At 39.2% G+C, this 26,297-nt stretch overlaps 1 protein-coding gene across 1 annotated transcript; it reads left to right on the forward strand.

Moving 5' to 3' along the window:
- Positions 1 to 84: 84 nt before the first annotated feature.
- Positions 85 to 24,200, forward strand: LOC148123227 (kinetochore protein NDC80 homolog). The gene is made up of 7 exons (XM_087903315.1): positions 85 to 183; positions 7,375 to 7,461; positions 8,929 to 9,043; positions 14,536 to 14,690; positions 18,059 to 18,189; positions 19,708 to 19,810; positions 23,916 to 24,200. The coding sequence occupies exons 3-7, from the start codon at positions 8,989 to 8,991 to the stop codon at positions 24,051 to 24,053; spliced, it is 582 nt and encodes a 193-aa protein (XP_087759441.1). The 5' UTR covers positions 85 to 183; positions 7,375 to 7,461; positions 8,929 to 8,988; the 3' UTR covers positions 24,054 to 24,200.
- The last annotated feature ends 2,097 nt before the right edge of the window (positions 24,201 to 26,297 follow it).

Below are 26,297 nucleotides of genomic sequence, written 5' to 3' on the forward strand. Positions count from 1 at the left end.
ACCAATGCTTTATTTTGTGGGAAAGTGGCTTGTTACTGGAACCATGAAGAAATTGTGCCAACAACAAAATATGATCTCTAGTATACTTACATTGCTGGCCAATTGTGCATATCGGCACTCTCAAGACACTCCGGGCCTGACGACACCTATGTCCTTGATGGTACCATTTGTGGTTGTGGCAAGGTAAACACACTTTTACTTGACATTTACACAGTGTATGTTTATAATGGATTTATGAGTGTGAACATACATATACAAGAGTGTGTAATATTTAAGTGCATACATAATTTCTCTGGCTTTAATGGTACATAACTAAAAAAAGGAGTAACAATATCCACTTGTTGGTGTGTTATCCAATAATTAATCTTTGAAAGGAAAATCTGAGTTGCTATTGGTCAAAGAAACTTTTCATTTTCTTAATATTTTCCTTAGGAATTTGGCTATGATACTTAAACTTGTTTTCTCACACTGGACTATCTAAACTTACTTCTTAGGCTAGGATCTGGCCTGCAATAATTTATATAAACCACAAACAAAAAGCCAAAATCATACTTAAAAAATTACAACAAAATGTCACCAAAATGTCAGGTTGTCAGAATAATGTGACTAACATCAAAGGAGATGAAAGAGTCAAGTGCTTAGTCAAAGATAAATATTTTATTATTAACTAATAAAGTAAATCATGTAACTTTCAATTTTTATAATATGCTAACACTCCAAAATATAGTATTGTTATAAAAGTTATAAAAGTAATTTCCTTTTTATAAGATACAATAATAAAACAGAAGGTTCAAGTGTCATTTTTTCTTTCTTATTAAAATTCCCCAAAGTCAAACAAAGTATTCCGATAGGTAATTGCGCCTTAAAGCCAAAGTATAGGCAGAGCCTGCTCCAGAAAAACTGAGAAGTGTCTATCCCCACAAGACATTATTTTATTTTATTCAGCAAAGGAACCTCAAATGGCTGAGAAACACTGAAAGAAATGTTGAGCATCCCTAGCCATCAGGGAAATGCAAACCAAAATGACTTTGATTCTATCTTATTACCTGTCAGCACGATAAGATCCAAAACACAAGCAACAGCTCAAGGGGAGAGGGTGTGGATCAAGGGCAGCACTCCTCCATTGCCAATGGGAGTGTAAACCTGTACAGCCATTTTGGAAGTCAGTGTGGAATTTTCTTAGAAAACTAGGAATCAACCTACCACAAGATCCAGCAGCATTGTCTCAGGTGGGCTCTGTTTGCTGGCAGCAAGCAGAGACACGGCTCCTTTTAACAGAAGACTTCACGACTCAGCATCAGCAACCAAAACTCTGAGGCTTCTATAAGGGAAGGCTTCCTGGTTCATGCTGGTCCTGTTACAGATCACTTAAATGGGGTCTGTGAGCAGCAGGCTATAAATTGCTTAATGGTTATATAGACCTGCTGCATCCCTGGAACTGGGGCAGCGAGCATGGCTTGCAGAGGTGGTGAACATACCTCCACCATGTTGGACTAAATGGAGCAAACAGGCAGGGCTACAGAGTTGGTCCTAGCCACACCTGCTTAGCATTTAAAAAGAAAGTGTTCCTGGTCAGAAAATGATTATAGATATGCAATAAAGACAGATTCACACAGAGATAAGCCTCTGAAAAATGTATGTAGGCTTGGGAAAGAGAGAAAAAAAAGTATAGATAAGAGTATAAACAGTCATAGATTAAAGGAGTAAAGATAATAAAATAAATATTAAAAAGTAATAGGTTAAAAATTAAGCCATGTAAATATAGAAAAATGCAGAGAGTCTGGATTATGCATATTGTGTTTTCTTTGAATATTTTGGCTGCAAAGAAACATTTGATTGTGGGGGCCGCCGATAAGTAAAACCAACAAAAAGGTATCTTGACTCCAAAATTTGAGTTTAAGGATATGTTACATTGGAAAAGAGATTCTGTTTTTGTTTCCACGGAAGATGTGAACCTGTGGATTCTTTCTAGGTGGTATGATGAAACAAGATCCCCAGAATGTCTCGGTGAACCCTAAAAATGTTTCACCTGACAAACAACAGGAGACAGTTTGGAGAAAATGATGCCCAAATTCCCAAAACGATTGTTTATAAATGTTTGTTCTTATTTAAAAGGGTACATGATATAGAAATGAATGTTGGTATGGATTTTCGTCTATTGATACAAATGTAAGGTCAATTTTGCTATAATATATATGTAAATTTCTACTCTTGTTTAAGGTATTATGTTTATACAACTCATTTAAAATATAATATATAATTGAAAATTACAGATTGATAGATATTCATTTATAATAGTCAAACTTGTAGTCATGTTAGCTAGGTTTTATATATATAATTTCAGTTAGAAAGATAATCTTCCACACTTCAAAGACCTACAGAATATGGCATTTAAAAGTCTTTAAGAATTTAGGCTTATCTCAATAGTGAGACATGTCTGCTTCTAGCAGCACCAATTACTTCAAGAGGATGATGGGCATCAAAGAGTCTCCTTATGGAGTTTGCTGGCCATTTGGGCAAGAAATTGCTCTTGTCTGAACAGCTTGATGATATGCTATATGAACTGAACATGCAATCCCACAGAAAAAAAAATGACTACTTAAGTTGCCTAAAGAAGGTGAGACAGTCCTTCAGGGTTCCTTCTTCAGGAAAGAGTCTGCCAGACATTCCGCAGGACAGAGAAGAAAATTACTGACAAACTGTCAATATAGGCAAAATAATCTTTGAAATTTTCTGCTTCATGAAAAAGTCTGCCAGATACTGTGGGCCTATAGGCTTAAGATGGATACCCTAACATTACAGAACAACTTTGGGTGACTACCCAGACAGTCAGATGTCTCTATCAATTCTACAGTTTTGGAAGTTGCTTGTAATGCACTTCCAGTTTACTTAGGTAATATATCCTTCTGGGTCTTTGAAGAGTTGAAGACAGATAGTTATGGTTTTCCTTAGTTTTGATAAAAGATAAATTAGACATAAAACTTTAGACTCATAAAGATAGGATAGATGAGCCGGGCGGTGGTGGCGCACGCCTTTAATCCCAGCACTCGGGAGGCAGAGGCAGGCGAATCCTTGTGAGTTCGAGGCCAGCCTGGTCTACAAGAGCTAGTTCCAGGACAGGCACCAAAAACAACAGAGAAACCCTGTCTCGAAAAATAAAAAAAAAAAAGAAAGAAAAAGAAAAAGATAGGATAGAAGATAGAGTATTTTCCTTAATTTGCCAAATGTAAATGAACTATAATTATTATAACTATAATTCTATCATTCTTGCTTGATAACTTTTTTGTATATGTAATTTTATTATGTTAAAGTTAAGACCTTCCTTTTTAATTAAACAGAAAAGGGGAAGTGTTGTGGGATGTCCTACTGTATATGTGTTGCTTTTATTGGTTAATGAATAAAGCTGCATTGGCCTATGTCAGATCAGAATATAGCCAGGCTGGAAAAGAGAGTAGGTAGAGTGAAGGAGACACCATATAGCTGCCAAAGGAGATAGGCACCTGAGAACCTTACTGGTAAACCATGAGCCTCATGGCAATACATAGATTAATAAAAATTTAAGATATAAGAGTTAGTTAATAAGAAGCCTAAGCTATTGTTCAAGCAGTGTTGTAATTATTTGGGTCTGGGTGTCCGGGAAACAAATGAGCAGTCTTTGCCTACATACCATAAGATTTGTATGGTGCCAAGACCTGAGGCCTCCTTGGAGCCCCACCATAGTGTTATCCCTCTTTATACCTGTCCATACTAATAATTAATAATTAATAATAGTTAATACTAATAACTCCAGACAATCTCCTCCTCCTCAGTAGTCTATCTTTCTTTGTGAACCAGTTGTCCTATCTAAAAATCTGACAGACTCATCTACACACACACACACATACACACACACACACACACACAGAGAGAGAGAGAGAGACAGAGAGACAGAGACAGAGACACACACACACACACACACACAGAGAGAGAGAGAGAGAGAGAGAGAAACACAGCTTTCACCTCAATGGGGTTAAATGACAGTTTATTTTGATGCCAACTTCAAGTGACTGTGGCCTGGGAAGCACAGAGTTACCTGAGGTTCCATGTTCCCACATGAAAGCAGTCTCATGGAGTTTTGTAGCAACAGAACAAAGTCATGAATTAAAGGAATTTTAAACTACATTGATGGATACATTAGAGAGGTGTTCTTAGTTTTTAGGTTAATGGAAAATGGTGACCTGCTAAGTTAATAGTTTCTCAAAGGGTTTTATCTATTAGTCGCAGGATGTTAGTTTCAACACAGAGATGAACATGAATAAAGCTAACCCAAAACAAGGCAATTAGGCTTGAGGCCAGCAACATTCCATCATCTCCACATCACAGCAATTCTAATCATCCAATCAGTTCCTCAGACCCAGTTTCTTTCCAGGAGTTCTCATCCACAGATGTAATATCAGAATTTAATTGATTTGCAGGACACCTGGTTGGTGTCAGAATATTTGATACCAGATGATGATACCATTGATGACACAATGTATATGCTTATGTCCTGCAATGAAAAGTAGGACCTGATGAGATGAAGCATATATGTAAGAAGCATTAATGTCTAACTCATTATTCAGTAAATATCAAGTAAATGATGTATTGTCTTGTTACTCAAATTTCAGGGGTCCCTTCGTGGTTGCCAGATGATACAGGGTCATTCAGGGTCTCCACTTGGGATTCTTAGTCTTGCTAATAAAAGAATTTAAGAAGGGCTCAAATGAAGGACAATTGTATTAACATTGAAAAGAAGAAGCTGATGGCAGGCAAGCTGCAAGACTTCAGCAGCTGCTGGGAGGAAAAGAAAAAGGCATGACATTTAGATGATCTGACACAGGGTGGACAAGCAGCCCCATGGCAAGGAGGAGGCTTTACAGAAAGGAAGAAGCCAATGTGTTGAGGAAAGCATGCTGAGAAGAGAGAGGAAAGGGAAAGGTCAATTCAGAAAAGCAGGCAGACATAAAACCCTACATGGCTGTAGCCCGAAAGTTAATCCACCATGGACTGGGATTCTGGAAAGGAAAGGTCCTATATCACATTATAGGAAACAATACTCCACCTATTTATTTCATATACTTGAAGGTGAGTCCCCCTTCCTCGAGATGATTCTTGGCCAAGCCATGTCCTCAGCCATCTGTGTAGTGGGAAGGCCACTAGTTTGTTTCCAGGCCCCCCGGCAGTTCAGACCCGCAATAATCACACAGAAAGTGTATTAATTAAATAACTGCTTGGCCAATTACTTAAGTGTATTACTAGCTAGCTCTAACATCTAGAATTAACCCATTTCCCGTATTTTATATTTTATCACGCAGCTCGTGGCCTACTGGCAAGGTTTCAACATGTCTGTCACTGACAGTGGCTTTAAGGCCTCTCTCTGCCTCTGCCTCCTTTCTCTCAGCATTCAGTTTAGTTTTCCCTGCCTATCTACCCTATCAGGCCAAGGCAGTTTCTTTATGAACCAATGGTATTCACAGCATACGGAGGGGAAGCCCACATCACATCTGGACTGTTAGTTCTCTACCCTGCCCAGAGAATCTGTTATTCTGAACAGTTTTTCTTATTCTATTTTATTTGTTTATTTATTTATTTATTTATTTAGTTATTTAGTTATTTAGTTATTTTGATTTTTAGAGACAGGGTTTCTCTGTAGCTTTGGAGCCTGTCCTGGAACTAGCTCTTGTAGACCAGGCTGGCCCCAACCTCACAAAGATCTGCCTGCCTCTGCCTCCTGAGTACTGGGATTGAAGGCATGCGCAACCACCGCCTGACCTCAGTTTTTTCTATTCTAATAGTAATAGATATTATGCATTTTAATAGAGTAGTATTAAACTGATTTTTAGATGTTAAGAAAGATAAAGTGGGGGCTGGAGGGATGGCTCAACAGTTAAGAGCACTGGCTGTTCTTCCAAAGGTCCTGAGTTCAACTTTCAGCAACCACATGGTGGCTCACAACTATCTAAGGAGATCTGGTGCTGTCTTCTGGCCCTGCAGGCAGACATGCAGGCAGAACACTGTATATATAATAAATAAATAAATCTTAAAAAGAAATATAAAGTGGCATAGAAAAAAATCAAGACATAATAAATGCCAATTATAGACTGGCCAAATAACTTAGAGCATATGCAAAATATAAAATAATTTTCCTTTCTAAGCTTCATTTGGAAATTCTATTAATGAGACAGAATTATGAATATGGACAATAGGAATTTAAGGATGATAAATTAAAATGGACCTAGGATCTGGAGATTTCTGACCAAGGGCTGGAGAGATAGCTCAGCTGCTGTTAATGGTGCTTGCTGCTCTTACTAGTCCCCTTCTGGCCTCTGCAGACATTACACTCTCTCACATACACACATAATTTCAAAAGGAAGAAAGAGAGAATTCCAGAGGGTCCAAAGCCAGTTAAGGCTTCAAAGTGACATTAAGCTTGTTTGATTTGCAAAAATAGCAAGATATAGTTTGAGGTATTTTTTTAGAAAAATGACTATAATAGAAACATTAAGCTAATACAAGCAGTAGCAGTTAACTAACTTACCATCATCTGACTAAGAAAAGGCATAAAACCAATAACAGAACTAGACACCTTCAGCCTATCAAATCCGATGTTTCTTTTCTCTTCCTTCCGTGTCCACCTAGAAAAGCTCCTCCTGTCCTTCTTCCCTGCAGCTTCCAAGTCACCTCTGGTTCACAAATTTCACCTTTTACTAACATTAAACTTTTCATTTAATTGTGCCTCAGTGTATCTCTTTTAAAAAGACCACTCATCCCACGTGAAACATTCCATCAGATCATCTGAGTGAAGTCAGTCACTCCCCTTAGAAAATGCACCAAGAGACATTCAAATTCAGTTCGGCTTTGGGTAATCCACACTGATGTCGGACTGAGTATTCACTGCAGGAAGCTATTGCAGCTTCCTAACCTATGAGATAGGTCTATGCAGTGCCAAATGTATAGATGGTTTAAACTAATCTCTGGAGGAATTCTACAGCACTCCAGGTTAGAACAGAAGGTGAGAGAGTGTCTTCAGCAGTAGGAAGAACACGAGCAATGAGCTCTGCTCTCAGCACAAGTTGGCTGCGTTCATTTTCATGCCAAGTCATTGTTGTGTGTGGATAGCACTGCTGCTTCAAGGAAAAGAAGCTGCATCTCATTTCCAAAATGCAAACCACACAAAGTCTGTGGGTACACCCTTTCCTTAGAATGACTAGATGTTGTGAAACGCAAATCCACCCTTATGCAAATGCTATCCCTGTCCATAATTTTGTAGCAAATATAATTTTTCAGCCAGACTTTGTATTTGAAGTTCCCGCTGTTGGTTAATTTTAGCATTTTTCTCTTTGATATTCTTTCCAGGCTTGCATCAAAGGGCAATGCTTACGTGTGCATGCCTACAGAGGAGACTTGAAGTGTAACTCAGAGGTGAAGTGCCAAGGACAAGGGGTCTGTAACCATTTTGTGTTTTCATTTAACGCGATCATTTCAGTTCTCATGAAATAAACCTTCCCCAGAATAACCAGGTTCAGAGTTATTTGATGCGGAAATTCCCTTTCGAAAATTGTAGCTAAAAAAGGGGGCACATACTGTACTATTTACGCAGATGTGCGTGATTTGTGCGCACCATGAGACTGTGACAGGCCCACTGAGCAGATAAGGTTTGAACGGTGCACAAAGATAGAGTGTGAAACAGTGTCCCAATGTTGGATTATTAACATGTAAGTGTGTAATCAAGCACCATACATATGGGCTACCCCCATGCATCCATGAGCTTTCTGGGAATGTAGGTGCTCACACACTTCATTTATTTTAATATATGCATGACTTCTCATCTGGCATTTAAGAAACCAGGGTTTCCGATCTACTCAGATTAGGTTTATCTTTCAATGACCTCAGTTAATTTCCTCACCTGTGTCTTCTATGCTGCCCCTGCTAATTCACACTGACAGCCTTTTAGATAATGTGTAACCAGTAGAAATACTGTAAACAAAAATAGCTGCCATTGTACATTCAAATTACTCCATTTCCCCGAATTATAAGCAATGAAATGCAAGGGGCTGAACATAGGTAACATTTTCTCTTTAAGAAGTACTGGGACTTTCGTACCCACACAGCATGCGCGAGAGCATGAGAGCCGGTGTCTCCTCATATTCTGGCGAGGCTGTAATCTCTTCCAACGTGCTGAATGCATTGTTAAGGGCACGGTTTCAGTCATCAGTGGTTCAGTTCCACCTGTCACACCTACCCCTGGTAGTTCAACCTCCCCAGCCATTGGGAAATTATACGGTGAGCTTTAAGAGGTCGGAAGATTTCGCAGCTTGCATTTGCTTAAAACGTGCCAGCAAAGTGTCTTCCTCAAAACCTGGGCTTTTTGTAGCAATGGAATTGGAATTCACCTATTTTAACTCATTTTTCACTTTCTGTGATGCAGGTTCTGGAGTCCCTCCTGGGCACTTGACTCTCCTTTTATTTTTGCAAGAGTCTTTCTAGCTTTCTGGATGAACTAATGTTTGCCTTTGGTCCACTGTCTCCTTTAAGGATTTTTCTTTCATTTTCCATGGGAAAGATTTTTTCCCATCATAGCTGTTTTTTTAAGTCTAAATTAATAATAAATTGTAATTGCCACCAATTTCTATTCTCTATCTTCATAGCCGCTCTATCTAACTAGTCATTTCAATTACATCAAGAACATTATAACCTCTGTTTAGAAACATGACCAACAAAAGATAGGATTTAAAAAGCATAATGTAAGCATATTTATTGGATCATTACTATTTTTACTTTCATATTAAAACTGCTTAACTTAAACCACAGTAGTTGATTAATTTATGCATCCTATTTATGCATAATAAATTATAGGCATATGTATATAAACCCTTGGGTTGCTCAGTTTTCATTTGGATCTGGTTGTAGATTTGCAACAATCTAAACAACTGCCATTGTGATGCTGGCTTTTCACCTCCAGAATGTGACATGACACCTTCATCTCCGGGAGGGAGCTTAGACGACGGGTTTTGGCTGCCAATGGGTAAGTGTCCAGAGTAGGGTCTGCATGTATGTAAGTACACACCATCTCCGCTGGTCATTGTGGCCACTGAAGAGTTGACTTTTAAGAAGTACAACAGAGAAAGTGTTATATCTCCTCTGCTTGACTTTATTTAGATTTACAGAACCGTGTGAGGCTATTTCCAATCTAAACTAGAAGTGTGAATATCTAACAAACCTCATTCCTCTGGTTTCACTGTGACCTCGGGAACATTTCCATGCCATGCAGCATATACTTTTCTGCAGAAATGTGAGTTTCAGAAACAATGAGAACTTGCTGCACTCTGTCTTTCCCCAGAGAGATATATAGGAAAATGTTCAAGTTTACAACAGAGTTGCATGTTTAAAAACTAGGTGCATGTGTGTTTGTGCGTGTGTGTGTTTGTATGTGTGTGTGTGTGCATGCATGCATGCATGCATGCATGCATGAGAGAGGTGACAAAGAGAAGAGTGAGTTTGGGGGTGCTGTGTACAGGAGGGCTATTGATTGTTTTGAATTAGTTTTGTATCTTGTTACATTACTGAAAGTGTTTATGAGTTGTAGAAGTTCCTTGGTAGAATTTTTGGGGTCGCTTATGTAAACTATCATATCATCAACAAATAGTGAGAGTTTGACTCCCTCTTTTCTGATTTGTATCACCTTGATCTCCTTTTGGTGTCTTATTGCTCTAGCGAGGACCTCAAGACCTATATTGATTAGATATGGAGAGAGTGGACAACCTTGTCTTGTTCCTGATTTCAGTGGGATTGCTGGGAGTTTCTCTCCATTTTGTTTGATGTTGACTTGCTGTATATTGCCTTTATTATGTTTAGGTATGTTGCTTGTATCCCTGCTCTCTCCAAGACTTTTACCATGAAGGGATGTTGTATTTTGCCAAAAGCTTTTTTGGCATCTAATGAGATGATCATGTGGTTTTTATTTTTCAGTTTGTTTATATGGTAGATTACGTTGACAGATTTTTGTATGTTGAACCATCCCTGCATCACTGGGATGAAGCAGACTTGATCATGGTGGATGATGGTTCTGATATGTTCTTGGATTCGATTTGCCAGTATTTTATTTAGTATTTTTGCATCAGTGTTCATGAGTGAGATTGGTCTGTAATTCTCCTTCTTAGTAATGTCTTTCTGTGGTTTGGGTATCAGAGTAATTATAGCCTCATAAAAAGAGTTTTACATTGTTCCTTCTGTTTCTATTGTGTGGAATAATTTGAGGAGTGTCGGTATTATTTCTTCTTCGAAAATCTTGCAGAATTCTGAGCTGAAACCATCTGGTCTTGGGCTTTTTTTTGGTTGGGAGACTTTTGATGACTGTTTCTATTTCTTCAGCAGTTATAGGTCTGTTTAATTTGCTTGTCTAATCTTGATTTAATTTTGGTAAGTGATATTTATCCAAAAAGTTGTCCATTTCTTTTAATGGACAACTTTGTGGGGTACAATTTTTTGTACCAATTTTGTGTTCCAATTTTGTGGGGTACAGGTTTTTGAAGTATGACCTGATGATTCTTTGGATTTCCTCCATGTCTATTGTTATGTCCCCCTTTTCATTTCTGATTTTGTTAATTTTGATATTCTTTCTCTGCCTTTTGATTAGTTTGGATAAAGGTTTGTCTATTTTGTTGATTTTCTCGAAGAACCAACTCTTTGTCTCACTGATTCTTTGTATTGTTTTTATTTTGTTCATTTCATCTCTCAATTTGATTATTTCCTGCCGTCTAGTTCTCTTAGTTTGCTTCTTATTGTTCTAAAGTTTTCAAATGTTCTGTTAATTCACTAGTGTAGGATTTTTCCAGCTTTTTTATGTAGGCATTTAGTGCTATGAACTTTCCTCTTAATACTACTTTCATTGTGTTCCATAAATTTGGGTATGTTGTGTGGTCATTTTCATTGAATTTTAGGAAGTCTTTATTTTCTCCCTTTATTTCTTCCTTGACCCATTGATGATCCAGGTGAATATTGTTTAATTTCCATGTGTTTGTGGGCTTTCTGGAATTAATATTGCTGTTAAATTCTAGTTTGAAACCATGGTCTTCTGATAAGATACATGGGGTTATTTCAAATTTTGTGTTTTTGTTGAGGTTTGTTTTGTTACCGAGTATATGGCCAATTTTTGAGAAGGTTCCATGAGGTGCTGAGAAGAAGGTATATTTTTTTCTGTTTGGACGGAATAGTCTATAGATGTCTGTTAAGTCCATTTGAGACATAATATGTGTTAGTTCCCTTATTTCTCTGCTCATTTTTTTTGTCTGACTGACCTGTCCAGTGGGGTGAGAGTGGAGTGTTGAAGTCTCCCCCTATTAGTATGTGGAGTTTAATGTATGATTTAAGCTTTAGGAGTGTTTCTTTTAAATATGAGGGTGCCCTTGTATTTGGGCCATAGATGTTCACTATTGAGGTTTTCTCTTGATGGATTTTTCCTGTGACTAATATGAAATGTCCTTTTTTTGTCTCTTTTGATTGATTTTAGATTGAAGTCTATTTCGTTAGGTATTAGGATAGCTACACCAGCTTGTTTCTTCGGTCCATTTGATTGGAATATTTTTTCCCAACACTTTACTCTGAGACAATGTCTGTCTTTGAGGTTGAGGTGTGTTTCTTGTATGTAGAAGAAGAATGGATTCTGTTTTTGTATTCAGTTAGTTAGCCTGTACCTTTTTATAGGTGATTTGAGTCCTTTTAAATTAAGGGATATTAATGACCAGTGATTTCTATCTCCTGTTAATTTAGTTTTAATTGTTGGTGATGTTAATTTGTGCATTTTTCTCTTCTTTGGAATTTGCTGCAATGAGACCATCAGTTGTCTGTGTTTTTGTTGATGTAGCCAACTTCCTTGGGTTGGAGATTCCTTATAGTATTTTGTGTTTGTGGCTAGGTATTAGTTAAATTTGGTTTTGTAATGAAAAATCTTGTTTTGTCCTTCTATGATGATTAGAAGTTTTGCTGGGTACAATAGTCTGGCCTGGTATCCGTAGTCTCTAAATGTCTGCATAATGCTTGACCATGACCTTCTGGCTTTCATTGCCTCCAATGACAAGTCAGGTGTAATTCTGATAGGTCTGCCTTTATATGTTACTTGGCCTTTTTCCTTCGCAGCTTTTAATGTTCTTTCTTTATTCGTACAGTTAGAATTCTATACTGTTATGTATAGTTGCTGTCTGGAGTCAAGTATACCAATGTATCCATTTTATTTATAATTAACTATATATACATATAGTTAACTTACTTATAGTAACTTACTATAGGAGCTTGGTGTAAAAGAAATTACTGACAGGAGGTAATAGGGATGGTTCAGGAAAACTGTTAAAGTGCATTCCCTCAACCCAGTAAGATAGACTTTTTCTTAGTAGATGAACGAAAGAAAGATTTATTTTCATAATTTAAGGAAATATTTAGTTGAAATAATTATGGTAATTAAATTTATGTATATTGTTAATGTTCTATATTATAGTTTTAGCATTATAATCTATTAATTTGTCTTCATCTGTGTGATCTTCACTTAATTTATGTCAGTTTCATTTATGTCATAAATCAAACCTTTTTCTCACTGATTTTATTTTTCTAAAATTCTTAGATATGCAAGGCTATAGATATCCAGATTAAGATTTCTTAGATATGTAAGTCTTTAAATACCAAAGTACTTATGATTTTTAATGTATCATGTTTTTCACAAATTTATGTAGTGTGTATGTGTGTTTGCACAAGCACACACGTGTGTGCACATGCCTGTGAACATTGATGTATAGACCAGATCAGGACATTCGGCACAGTCCTTTGTTATTCTCCCTCTTATTTTTTGAGATGGGGACTGTCACTGAACCTGGAGTGCTCTACTTTGTCTAGGCTGGCTGGTCAGAGAACTCCCGAGACGTATATGTCTCCACTTACCAGGGCTGGGCCACCTTCTTTTAACTTGGTTTCTTTTAATTGAGACAAACTGAATCCAAGAAGCGCTGAGTGCTGGGATATTGACTGATCACGTACAGGTATATTGACTGATCACGTACAGGTCGAGTACAAGTAACCATAGTTACAGTGAGTTCGTGAGTACCCAGAAGAGGGAGGGCCTCTCAGGCCGTTCTTCCCATCCTCTGATGCTTTCGTTCTTCCTGCCCTGTCTGCTCAGAGGTTTGGAGGCAGGTCTTGGTATGGGTGTCCTTTTTTGGCTAGCAACTCAACAGCCACTTACATCCCAGCACCTTGACTTCATTGATCCTCCTTTGTTTTGACTCTCCTCCTCCTCCTCCTTTTGTTTTGTTTCCTTGGGAGTTTATCTAATGCACTCTCATCAGAATCCATTGCTATGGAATTAGTACTATGATTTTCACACCTGGATTTTGTCACGTTTTCTTATAATTCTATTTTAAGACTTAGGCATCTGAGTTTAGGTCATTGATTGGAATTTTTTAATCACCCATGTTATTTTAGTTGCCACTTTTGCAATGTTCCTGTATTACTAGGTTTCAGCACTGATTCTTTCTCAAATTGAGGTATAGCTCTATAACTAAGTCTTCAGGGTCCCAGGCAAGATTTCTAATACAACTCAGAGGAGATTTTTAAAAAAGATTTATTTATTATGTATATACACTGTTCTGCCTGCATATATAGCTGTACATCATAAGAGGGCACCAGATCTCTTTACAGATGATTGTGAGCCATCATGTAGTTTCCAGGAATTGAACTCAGAACTCTCCAGCCCCTCAGAGTAGAATATTAACTACAGAAAAAGCCACAATTGATAGACATACCTAGTAATAAAGATACAGTAAAAGTCAATTAATTATAAGCAATCTCTTATCCATCTCCACTAGCTTGGGGCAGGGGATAAAGTACAAAGATAATACAGTACATACTAAGATGTGAGTAACTAAGGGAAAGATTTTGGAGAAATGAGTTAAGACTATGGGTTATTACTTAATCAAAGAAAAAATAGAGGAAGGAAAAGTAAATAAGAGGGAGTGAGTTATTGTTAGAGTAACTGGAGCTCTGGAATCATTAAAACCCCAGAAAAATGTAAATAGGAGAAGAGATGGAGAGAGGATGGTGAAGTCGGTAAACGAGAAAAAGAGTCTGAGCTGTGGGCAAGGGTGCAGCCGCACGAATGTAGTTGAAAAGGCTCAGAAACAGACCATGTGTGGCACAACAGATTGGTTTTAAAACTACAGATAATTTAATTCAAGGATGAAGATTTTTGAAGCAACAAAATAAAACAAAAGTAAAGTAAAACAAATTCAGCTCCAGGCAGCGACTTTTTCTGACCCAGTGTTGTCGCTCTGTTTAAGAGACCAAATAGATCCATGCTAAAGAATATTCAGATCCATGTACCGCACATAAAAATTAATTCAAAATGAACTAACATAGCAGTATATAAAAGTAAAACTGAGAAGTCAGAGGACCAAACAAAGTAATCCAAATCACCCCCTGGTCTGTGTCAATGATAGTTTTTGAGAAACCTAAATGAGACTTTCCTATTTTCAGATAAGAGCACACCTTTGATTGTCAAGCAGCGTGATGACCGATATAAGAATGGACTTTTGATCAGTTTCTATGTTTTCCTGCCTTTCCTCATCATGTTTGCCATCATGGTTGTTAGGCAGAATATCTCAAAGGGATTCTGGCACAAGGAAGAGCCTGTAAGTGGAGGGTAAGTAAGTGTGTTGGTATTGAAAATGCACTACACAAGTATTTGAACCAAGCTATGTAATGTATGTATGGCTTTTTGGATGAATGGTTGATTGCACAAATTGCTAGGATGACAAAGCAAAGGGTTTTCAGGATATAGAAAAATCTATTTCCATTTTCTGATGAGCATCTTTTCATGTCCTGTTGTGCCAAAGACAATGGGAGCAACTCAGTCAATCTTCAGAACCTTTCAAATGAAAATCCTCCAGAGCTGTAATTGATTTAGAAGGTTCTGTTGATTTCCCAGGCAACGTAAGTGTCCTCACACTGCACGCCATTTTTGCACATAGAGGGATCAGCAGAGACAAATCAGGAGCAGACCTGCGAATTGAATATGCAGAAGGCAAGAAAAGCCAGAGCGCAGAGCAAGGCTGCTCCAGAGTGTGCAAATGATTCATACCACTTGTGTGCTTCTAGGCTGCTTTAAAGGTGTTGTGCAGCTTTTGTTTCAGCTATAATATCAGTGCAAGCCACACTTTGTTTAGTGGGCTTTCAGGGAAGGTGGGATGATGGAACGAGGGTAAACAGCCAGTCTCGGAGTCCTCACTATAAGCAAACAATGATGCCTAATCCCCAATACCATCCCTAGTTCTCAGATTAGGCAGGAGGTGGCAGCAACTAGTTATATTTATGGCAATGTTCCTGATGGTTTATGTAGACACCTATAAAGCAATCAAATTGCTTCATAGTCACCAAATTACATGACAATTGGCATAAAGATTCCTGTACTGTTGGAACATTTTGGGAAAATCTGAATAATTGCTAGAAATTTTGATTGTTGGAAGAAGTACCACAGAAAGGAATCATGGTTTAAAAAGCATAGCAAAACCATGTTGAAGCAGATAAGATTTACAAATATAGGTGGCTTCCTGGGTAGCAAGAGACCAAATTAAAATGGGGCTGAGGCACAGACGTGTGGCCCTCAGCACTCCATGGTTGGTGATTGTTGTGTCCCCCCAGTCTTTCTCTTTTCCTTTTCAAACAGATTACCAAACATATATCCACACTCACAACCCTACAGGTCATATTCTTGACATGGAGCATCAAAGAATTATGCAAAAATCAATTAAAGTCACCTACATTCTACTTGAGTTGATGATCCCTAGTTAGTTGCTCAAACCTGAAGTCACCATAGGTGGCCCAGGAGAACCTTGACAACTATAATGGCATGCCTAGTATATTACCCTATTGCATTATAAGGGATCAAGAGGCTCTCTAATACCAATAATGTTGTTAAATGTAGCTGAAAGATCTTATTAGAAGCCTCATTAGTGAAGGTAAATCTAAATAATTATGTATAGTTACTTGATAGAAACAAAACTGAAGAGGGGTAAGAATTTGTTTTATATATATACATACACACACACATATGTATGTAAATGATAAAAACTGCTTTGATGATGGGTATTTTAATATCTCATCAATTTCCATGTAGATGAGATAGAGGGGAGCAATAGTTTAGACTGTTAGTCCAAAGCCCAAACTATAGAAACCGAAACCGTCCAATGTAAACAAACAAATAAGTAATAACCCAGAATTTGAAAGTTAGGATTTGGAAAAACCAAACACTGTACTGCCCCATTATGGGCTATCACTTGCAAAATTTGTATTGATACCACAGCAATTGATCATTTAATACAAATCTGGCTTGTGATGCTTTTTGTGATTGTTCTTCCTTAATGACAGTGTTGTATAACCCTAAAAACAATCCTATCTCTTTTGTAACCGATCAATTTACGAAGGCAGCAACCAGTCATAGAGTCAAAGGTGATTGCAGGCGCCAAGTTGCCAAGAAAATGTTATAACTATACTCTGTGAACAAGGCCTCAGCATGGGTCCACAGCTGCTTTTGGATTTCCTCAAGCAGGTTCCTACTTGCTCGTTTCACAGGCTGTAACAAGACCAGCAGAAAGCGTTTGCTCTTTGTATTGTTTTACATTGGAAAGTTTCAATGTAAACCGCCAGTAATCTAATTTTTTTTTGATTTTTGAGACAGGGTTTCTCTGTAGTTTTTGGTGCCTGTCCTGGAACTAGCTCTTGTAGACCAGGCTGGCCTCGAACTCACAGAGATCCACCTGCCTCTGCCTCCCGAGTGCTGGGATTAAAGGCGTGCGCCACCACCGCTCGGCTCCAGTAATATAATTTTTAAAAGAAATCTCTTTAAAGAAATTTTCCATATATTCTTAAAAAGTATTTACAAACAAATACACCTCTTTGTTTAAGGGTCTAGTTTGCAAAGGTACAGGAGGTTGTCCTCCAACATTTCCATATTTTTCTTCATCACCGAGGTTCAATGGGAACTGCTATCTAGCTTTAGAAATGAGGAAGTAGATGTAGGAAATTGTAACAGTGCCTTGTGTCTATATAGCTGTAGTTTAAGGCACGCCTCTCACGTTCAAACTGTCAGAACCAACCTGACAGGTATACCTCACAATCTACCTGGAAACAAGGGGTGGAATTGATGTTGATGGAGGATCAGGAAAGACGATAAGTGCACACCTTGCCAAACAGAAAGACAATTCTTTATCATAAGACAAGATAAAAGAGAGGTCCATATATATTTTTCAAAATTTTTACTCATTTATGTAAAATTAAAGATATTTTATATACTACACCTGAACAAGTAGAAAAATTCCAAAGCTCAACAAAGCATCACCTCAAACATCTATCCAGTTTCCTGTATTCCATTCATTTGCATCTGACTCTGATAGCTAAGTTAACGGGTTGCTGTAGCCTCATCTGTCACTAAACATTGGGGTGGGAGAGTGGGGGACACACCAAGACTGAAAAATTCCTATTTGGAATTGTAAACATCTCAGCACAATCTCATTGCCCGTATCTTGGAAACATGTTCAAACCAGACACCCAGGTGACATCAGAGATAGTGGTAGAAATATGTACCTATTATTTTTACTTTTATCATATTCCTTGCATGAAAGGTTAAGATTATTCTTGAAAGCACTCAAGTGAAAGACTTTATAAGTCCATACTTCAGCATCACAAACCTAGGAATCTGAGAGTGATTGGAACTAATTTTGCTTAAACATAGTTAATATGTGTGTGAAATTTTAATCAAAGTACCAGGTTTCCTTATATTAGACTTGAAACATTGTTAAATAGAGTGCTACAAAGAATCCTCCTGAAAGGGGCACAATTGTGTTTATCATATGGAGTCCCCACTGGAACAGTTAAAGAAGGCAGTCAACAACTTGTAAACATAAATGATGCAATGTTCTGGGTTTTTTATGCTTAGCCTACTTTGCTTAGCTCTGCCTTTAGCAAATGGAATATGAATAAAAAAATGATTTTTCTCCTATAGGAGGCTGAGGAACAAGATGAGAAGTGTGCCAAGGAGCTTGAATCCCTGGAGAAACACAAGCACCTACTGGAGAGTGCTGTGAACGAGGGCCTCAGCGAAGCCATGGATGAGCTAGAGGCTGTCCAGCGGGAGTAAGTTCACCTAGCCAAGATCTGATTCTTTATACTTTGTAAAGCTGCTTCCTTTTTTATCTTTAATTCCTATATTATGAAACTATTTGGGGTGCAAAGAATGATATTTTAAGGATTTAAGCCAAAAAATTAAGATACCTTATGACACTATTAGAGTAATTGCCCAGCTAGATTATTAAATAGCTTTTAATGCCTGGAAATGAATCCATTTTTTGGTTGGTTGGTTGGTTTGGGTTTTTGTTATTTTTCTGTTTGTTTTTTGGTTATTGGCTTCTTTGTTTTTATGTGTTTTTTGTTCTTTTTGGTTTTTGGTTTTTCGAGACAGGGTTTCTTTGTGTCGATTGGAGACTGTCCTGGTCTGTAGATCAGGCTGGCCTTGACTCACAGAGATATGATTGCCTCTGCCTCCCAAGTTCTGGTATTAAAGATTGTAGGGAGCCACCTGGAGGCACAGGTGGTCCTGCAGTTTGGAGGTATACAAGTCCATACCTGGCTTAGCCACGTGGGGCTGAGTACCCTTGCCTGCACATGCGCAGACCAGCAAATGGTATCAACCAATCAGTTTCCAAGCCTCTCCACCGTTTAAAAGCAGCCGCCTCTGGGCTCTGCTTCCTCTCTGGCTTCCTGCTCTCTCCCCTTTCTCACTTCCTCTTTCGCTCTCTCCTTCTCTCGCTTGCTCTCCCTCTCTCTATCTTTTCTCTCTTTTCCCTTCCCCCAATTTTCCTCAACCGAGTGGCTCCGAATAAAGACGTGATAGGGAAGGATTCTCGATTTCGTGGCCGTTTATTCCTGCTGGTCAGGAAGCACGCCGCAAAAGATGTGAGCCACCACCAAGCAGCCATTGTTTTGTTTTTTGAGATAGAATAATTTTTATATATAGTCCCTGCTTTCTGGAACACATTATGTAGTTCAAATTGTTTGACTTTGCTGGGACTAAAGGCATGCTCCACCACACCCGGCTGGAGACATCTTAAATAATTCAGAAATGCATAAGTAATGCAATAAATATGGAACTCTTCAACTTAAGAAGACCTACAATGCCAGCCAGGCACTGTAGCCTAGCACTTGGTTGAAGAGGTGGAAGGTTTGTCTGAAATGGAATGGAGGGTCACAGCATCAGGGTAGCTGACCACATCGAGTGAACAGAAGCAGCTGGTAGAGATCTGAGCTGTGTGCTTACATAATGGCATTTGGATGGATTCTACCAGGCATGGTTTTCTTGGGAGTGGGAATGGACAGGGTTTCTCTGTAACTTTGAAGCCTGTCCTGGAACTCCACTCCATAGGCCAGCTTCAAACTCACAGATGTGTGCCCATCTCTGCCTGCTGAGAGCTGGGATTAAAGGCGTGTGTCACCACTTATGGCCAGGTATGGTTTTCTTTATTCACCAAATATTTCTCAGGAAAAATAATAACATATATAAATGCAAAATTTATATTTTTCTCAGGTTAGTGCACTGTACTAATTTATTCATTTATTTTCTAGATATTAAGTGTTTTTTTTATTTTAATTCTGTAGATACCAACTGGTTCTACTAAGCACAGCTGAAGAAAGGAGAAAAGTGAGATGTGACTTACAGCATCTTTTAGAGATGGTTGCTACACACATAGTGTCTTTGGAAGTAAGTATGAAGCTCTCGCTGAATTCTAGCTGCTTTGTTTCTATAGGAACTAAATAACAAATTTTCCTTTTTTTCTTTATTTATTTGAAAAAAATACTATCTTTTAACATTTTACATACCAATCTCAGTTCCCACTGCCTCTTCTCCTCCTGCTCCCTCCAAAATCTCCCACCCCATTCCTCATCCACTCCTCCCTCAGAGAATGTAAGGCTTCCCATGGGAAGTCAACAAAGTCTAGCACATTGCTTTGAGGCAGGACCACTGCTCTTCCCACCACCTAGGCTGAGCAAAGTATCCCTACAAAGAGAATGGGTTCTAGAAAGCCAGTCCAAGCAGTAGAGATGAATTTTGCTCTCACTGCCAGTCGCCCCACAGTCTGCCCCAGTCATACAACTGCCACCCACATTCACTGGGCCAGCTCCCCATGCTGTCAGACTGGTGTCTCTTATCTTAGGACCAGAGCATATTTCTTTGTCTGGCTCTGATTCTAGGGGCAGTTTCCGTTTCTTTGACACTAGTTTCAGAGTCAGAGCACGGGTCTTTAGTCTTGGGTTCAGGAATAGAGATGTTTCTTTCCCTGGACCAGGTCTCCAATCCAAGGTGGTGTGTTTCCCTCACTGACTCTGGGTTCAGAGATAGGGTGCTCAGTGATTGGTTGGTTTCCTATTCCAGTTTTCCCTTTTACTCTACATTACCCTTTTTATTTGTTAATAAATAACGGGGGGATTAGAATGGGGATGATTTTCTTTCATGAGACTACTTCCTCCTGAATTGGGGCATTGAAGTTCTCGGGACAATCTTGATCTTCATCCCCAGGATGTCGTTGGTGATGTTAACTTGTGTGTTTTTTTTCTTATTTAGGTTATACCTATTATTCTTAGATTTGGTCTTTTCATGGTGTCTAGATTTCCTGGATATTTTGTGTTCAGAATTTGTTGGATTTAACATTTTATTTTCCCCCTATTGTATCTTCAACGCCTGAGATTTTTCTCTTCCATTTCTTGCATTTTGTTGGTTATGCTAACATCTGTAGCTTCTGTTCATTTACCCAGGTTTTCCATTTCCAGAATTCCCATGGTTTGTATTTACTTTATTGTCTCTATTTTATTTTTCAAGTCTTGAACTGTTTGCTTCACTTGTTTATTTTTTGTTGGTGCTCTTGGATTTCCTTAAGAGATTTATTAATTTCTTTCAATTTTTTCTTTGTTTTTTACTCTACTTCTTTAAGGAATTTTTTTCGTTTCCTCTTTAAGGTTTTCTATCATCTTCATAAAGTTATAGTTTAGGTTTTTTTTCCTGCTGCTTCTGAGTTAGGATGATCAGGTCTTCCTGTTGTATGACCACTGGGTTCTGGTGCTACCATGTTGCTTTTTAGATTGCTGAATAAATTCTTGCATTGGAGCCTACCCATCTCTTCTTCTCTAATTGGTGCCAGCAGTGTCTTTGTGTCTTGGTCCAATCCTGTGTCGGTATCTCAGGGATCCTCTCTTAGACCAACTGTTGCAGTTACTGTCAGCGTCTTAGGGAGCCACTCTTGGTCTGCTCTGTGCAGTTGCTGTCTGTTTCTTAGAGAGCCTCTAAGGTCTCTGGGGATGGTTGTGTATAGGGCTGGAGTGGAACTTGTAGGTTACAGGGTCTGATCGATGCAGGGGATGTTAGAGCAGCCTACCTGCAGATGGCTTGCCTGTTGGCTGGCTAGTGAAGCTGAGGCAGGTAGAGAGCTTTGGGTGTTTATGCCATGCCAGGACCTGTCCAGCTGGGGAGCTGGTCACTCACATCTTGGTCCACTCTGTGCAGTTGCAGTCTGTCAACCAGAGTTCATCTGTGGTCATGGTGACAAATTTTAGTTTGATGGAAACTAGTGATTTATTAAAATAATCTTGTCTACTGGTGGGGCAAGGTTCCAGGAGACCACTTTTATATTTTATAAAGTAGTGTTTTGTTCATGTGCATAACCTACAAACACATACATCACACTCAGCAGGGAGGGGCTTTGCGGAAGTAAGTTAGGCACAATGTTCATGCCTTTAATCCCAGCATTTAGGAAGCTGAGGCAATACGATTGCTATTAGTTCATACCTGGCCATTGTCTAAGATTCCAAAAGTAAGCTGGGCAGTGGTGGTCTCGCCTTTAATCTCACACTCAGGAGGAAAGGTACACACCTTCAATCCCAGCACTCAGGAGGAAGACGGGTGGAATCTCTGAGTTCCAGCAGAGCCAAGGGTACACAGAAAGAACCCCTTTCTCAAAAATCATAAAAGGTCCCAAAGTAGATGTATGAGCACAGAAACCAAATTGGTATGTGAGAAGTGAGCTCTGTAGAAGACTGAAGGTAACAAACTACTGTCTGATGGTGTTGGATCCTGCCTTCCACAGAACTCAGGTCCAGATGGACTATGAACCTAATGTGGGGCTAGATTATAAGACTACCTTCACAACTGATGGGCTTATAAAATGCTATTAAATAAGATACAAAAAGGAAGTTTTGTGAGACAGGGTTTTTCTGTGTAGCCTTGACTATCCTGGAACTCTCTCTGTAGACCAGGCTGGCCTCAAACTAGAGACCTCCATCCCTCTGCCTCCTGAGCACCAAGATCAAAGGCATGCACAACCACATAACCACTACCTGGAACCAATAATATCTTTTTTTTTTATTTTGTGTGTGGGGAGTTCAAGACAGGGTTTCTGTGTAGCTTTGGAACCTGTCCTGGAACTAGCTCTTATAGACCAGGCTGGCCTCAAACTCATAGAGATCCACCTGTCTCTGCCTCCCGAGTGCTGGGATTAAAGGTATGTGCCACTACTGCCCGATTTAAAATTAAGGACTTCTTAACCATCATGGTAACACCTTCTGTAATTCCAGTACTTGGAATGTCTAGATCCTTAACTTAAGGCTAGATCTAGTAAATGGCACATGATTATATCCTAGTACCACATAGGCCCAGCCAGAGGAATCACAGGTTTGACACCAGGCTGAATCACAGAGGGAGACACTGTCTCAAAAAAAAAAAAAAAAAAAAAAAGGAAAATCAGCCGAACAGGGGTGGTGCATGCCTTTAATCCCAGCACTCAGGAAACAGAGGCAGGTGGATCTCTGGGGGAATAAAGATTATGACTACAGTCTAGCAATGTATGAATAGAATTATAGCTATATGCATCAATATGAGTGACCTGTAGCAGACCAAGCAAGCCTGGAACATGATGGTTTTACATATCTGTAATCCTAACCCTCTAGAACTGGAAGCAAGAAGACTGGAGACTGAGGCAGCAAGATTACCATGATTCCAGGCCACCCTGAGTTAGAGTGATAACTTATCTTCAAATAACAAAAACAAAAAATGCAAGCAAAAATTTCGTACATTACATGTAATGTAATAAAATTTAAAACCAAGTCCCAGTATAGTTATATGTTGCATAATGAACAGGTTACATTCGAAGATATGTGTCAAGGCAACACCTGGGTTGGTTGTAAACATTATAATGTCCTTATACAAACACAGGTTGGGTTAGAAACTGTATTATCATGAGACTGATCTTAGTATGTGCTGTCTATTCACAGAAACTTCTGCACAAATGACTGCATGTCATAAATGCACATAGCTCTGAGAGGATTAGAGATAATAAAAAGCTTATCACTTAGGTTATCTCTAAGAAAGAAGGGAATATCATTCAGAAAATAGAATGTGCTGGTCGGTGATGGAGCAAGCCTTTAATCCCAGCATTCGGGATGCAGAGGCAGGTGGGATCCATTTGAATTTGAGGTTAGCCTAGTCTACAGAGGGAGTTCGAGGACACCTAGAACTACACAATGAAACCTTGTCTCAACAAGAAAAAATGAAAGAAAAAAGATGAGAGAAAAACAAAATAGAATTCATGTGAATATAAGAACATTTTTTTCTTTTGAGGTGACATTTTTTTGGCAGCCGAGACTTGTTAAACTGTGATCCTCCTGTCTCAGGCTCTCATGTGCTGAGTTTACAGTCATCTACTACTACAACCACCTGGTACTTTTCTTAATTTACAAATGTCATTCTTGTATGTAAATGTCACACTTGAAACAAAATTCATGTCTGTGCATTAAGAGTTGTGAATTGTTTCCACTAGAAACACCTTGAAGAACAGATTGCAAAAGCAGATGGAGACTATGAAGGATGCATGTCTGAAGACCTCTTGGAAAATATCAAAGAGATTGCCGAGAAGTACAAGAGTAGTGCTGCTCTATTTAAGACTCCGAGTGAGTGAAGATAAATTGATGATGGCTCTCTTGTATCTGGCATATATTAACTCAAAATATGTATATCTTAAAATTGTGGTAACTTAGTAGATTAGCTTGTTAAGTGTAACAGACAGATAATAAAGTGCATTAATAAAGTGTGGGTTTTCCCTCCATTTCTGTGACTCATTTCTGATGAAAGTACATGGTATGGGCTAAACCGGAAGTTAGCAGACTACAGTGTGAACTAAGTAAGACACACTCATTCACTGACTTTCTGCAAGTGCTTGCCCATGGTGATCTCATTAAACTAAAGAAGACACCACTTGGCCTGCAGAGCCACACATATTGAATCTCAGGTCCTTGTGACTTTTCCTCAGAGGGTGGGAAGAAGCATCTGTTCACCCTTCACCCGCATGAAAAAGGTAACAACAAACCAAAGAAAGGATTCCATCCCAATCCAGGTAGTGAATCAGTGAGTTCATTGGGGTCACTTGTAGGATCGCAATGACTCAAGGCAGCTACAGCACCAGGAACCCCCTGGACAGCATACCAGCGCTTAGACCATGAAGAGTGCCTCCAACAGCATGGGCAACTCACAAACACCTTTACCACTGAAGAGCTGTGGACAGCTGAAGGGAGGCTACACTACCCCAACGTTCCCACACTCCAGTCAATTATGTACGTCTTATAGATCCTCAGGGCAGGGGTCCCCAAGCTCCCTAAGCTCCCTACTCCATCCATGAAGAAATGTCGATTAAAAGACAGTTATCTTCAGAGAGAACTAAATGAATACAGTTTAGAGGTAGTTTTAACACTCAGGAGAATGGGACAGGGATGAGGAAAACTCTGCCTTTTCAAGTCAAGCAGAACCAATGCATGGGGCACCACACTGGCCCTAGAGTCAGAAACAATTCTTGTGCAAACCCTGTGGAGGGGACTACTCCCTGAGAGCGGTGGGATTACTGCTGCTCCTGAGAGCTCCCTGAGCAGCAGAGCAGCACTGACCGAGACCAACAGTGCACTCGGTACCAACAGGCTCCATGAGGTGTCTTCTGGCCTCGTGGAGACAGGACTTGAATATTCACCAGGCTGTCCTGTCTGTGAGAAAGGGAAACAGAGAAATTAGTCTGGAAAAACGTGAGCTGTTGAACTATTTCTAGACATAAAGTATGGGCAGTTAAAATCGTAAAACTGCATTGTTAATATAGTGGAACCCAGAGGAAAATCCATAGCTTGGAAATCCATTTTCTTTAGGTGATCTAGTGTAACTGCCTAGTAGTGGTGCAGTATGCTAGTGCTAGCTAGAGTGCGTTTCTAGTGTTTCCTAGCCTTAGATTTTCTCCTGGATCCCAGAACTAGGAGTTCAGCTAGGCATGACGACCAACAGGTGTAATCTCCTGCACCCACATTCAGAATGCTGAGGAGCAAGGAATTTGAGGTCAGACAATGCTGAGCTATATAGCAAGCTAAAGATGAAGGTGGTCTTTTAATGCAGTGTCTCAAAACAACACAGAAAAGAATTTATTAATAACATATTTTTTAATTACAAATGTAATTTTTGAGGCAAAGTCTCTAGCCCAGGCTGGTCTCAAACTCCATATTAGTTGAAGGTGACCTTGAACTCCTGATCCTCTCCCTTCTACTTCCTAAGTATGAGATTACAATTTGTCTCCTGGTCTGGATTATGTGCTATGGAGACCAAACTCAACTGCTCCTGTTCGCTAGGCAAGAAAAATTATCACCAACTGCTGAAAAGCAAAACTTAATTAGGAAAGAAAGAAGGTGGACAGTAGTACATACCTGGAATCCATCCTTTGGGCAATTGAGAGAAGAGGATTTTGAGACCCTGTCAAAACTCAAGAGTAAAGGAGCATGGCAGGGAGACACTCAGATGGATGTGGCCTTCCTTGGCAGTAAACTGTCAGGTCTAATTATCTGGGCTTAAGGAGTGCTTGATATACAAGCACAGAGTTCCACATGCACAGCTAAAGAAATAGAAATGAACCCATGACAATGACATCTACTGGCTGTACCGGCCTTCTAGAATGCTGAAACAGATTCTAAAGGTGCAACCAAAATGCCAGCCTCAAGAACTCTGAAAGGACCGAACGCTATCCTGTACTATGCATCCTGTTTGTGAAATCAGAGATTTTTCTATGGCAATGTGTCCCAGTGAAAGGATGCCTGTCAGTGGAATCCAAGAGTAGAACCAAGAGCCAGTCTTGGTTTGGCATGGATTTCAGCAACCAAGAATTTGGTGCTTTCTACCC

The sequence above is a fragment of the Myodes glareolus genome, chromosome 1 (genome assembly GCF_982192425.1).
Source record: "Myodes glareolus chromosome 1, mMyoGla1.1, whole genome shotgun sequence".
Lineage (NCBI taxonomy): Eukaryota > Metazoa > Chordata > Mammalia > Rodentia > Cricetidae > Myodes > Myodes glareolus.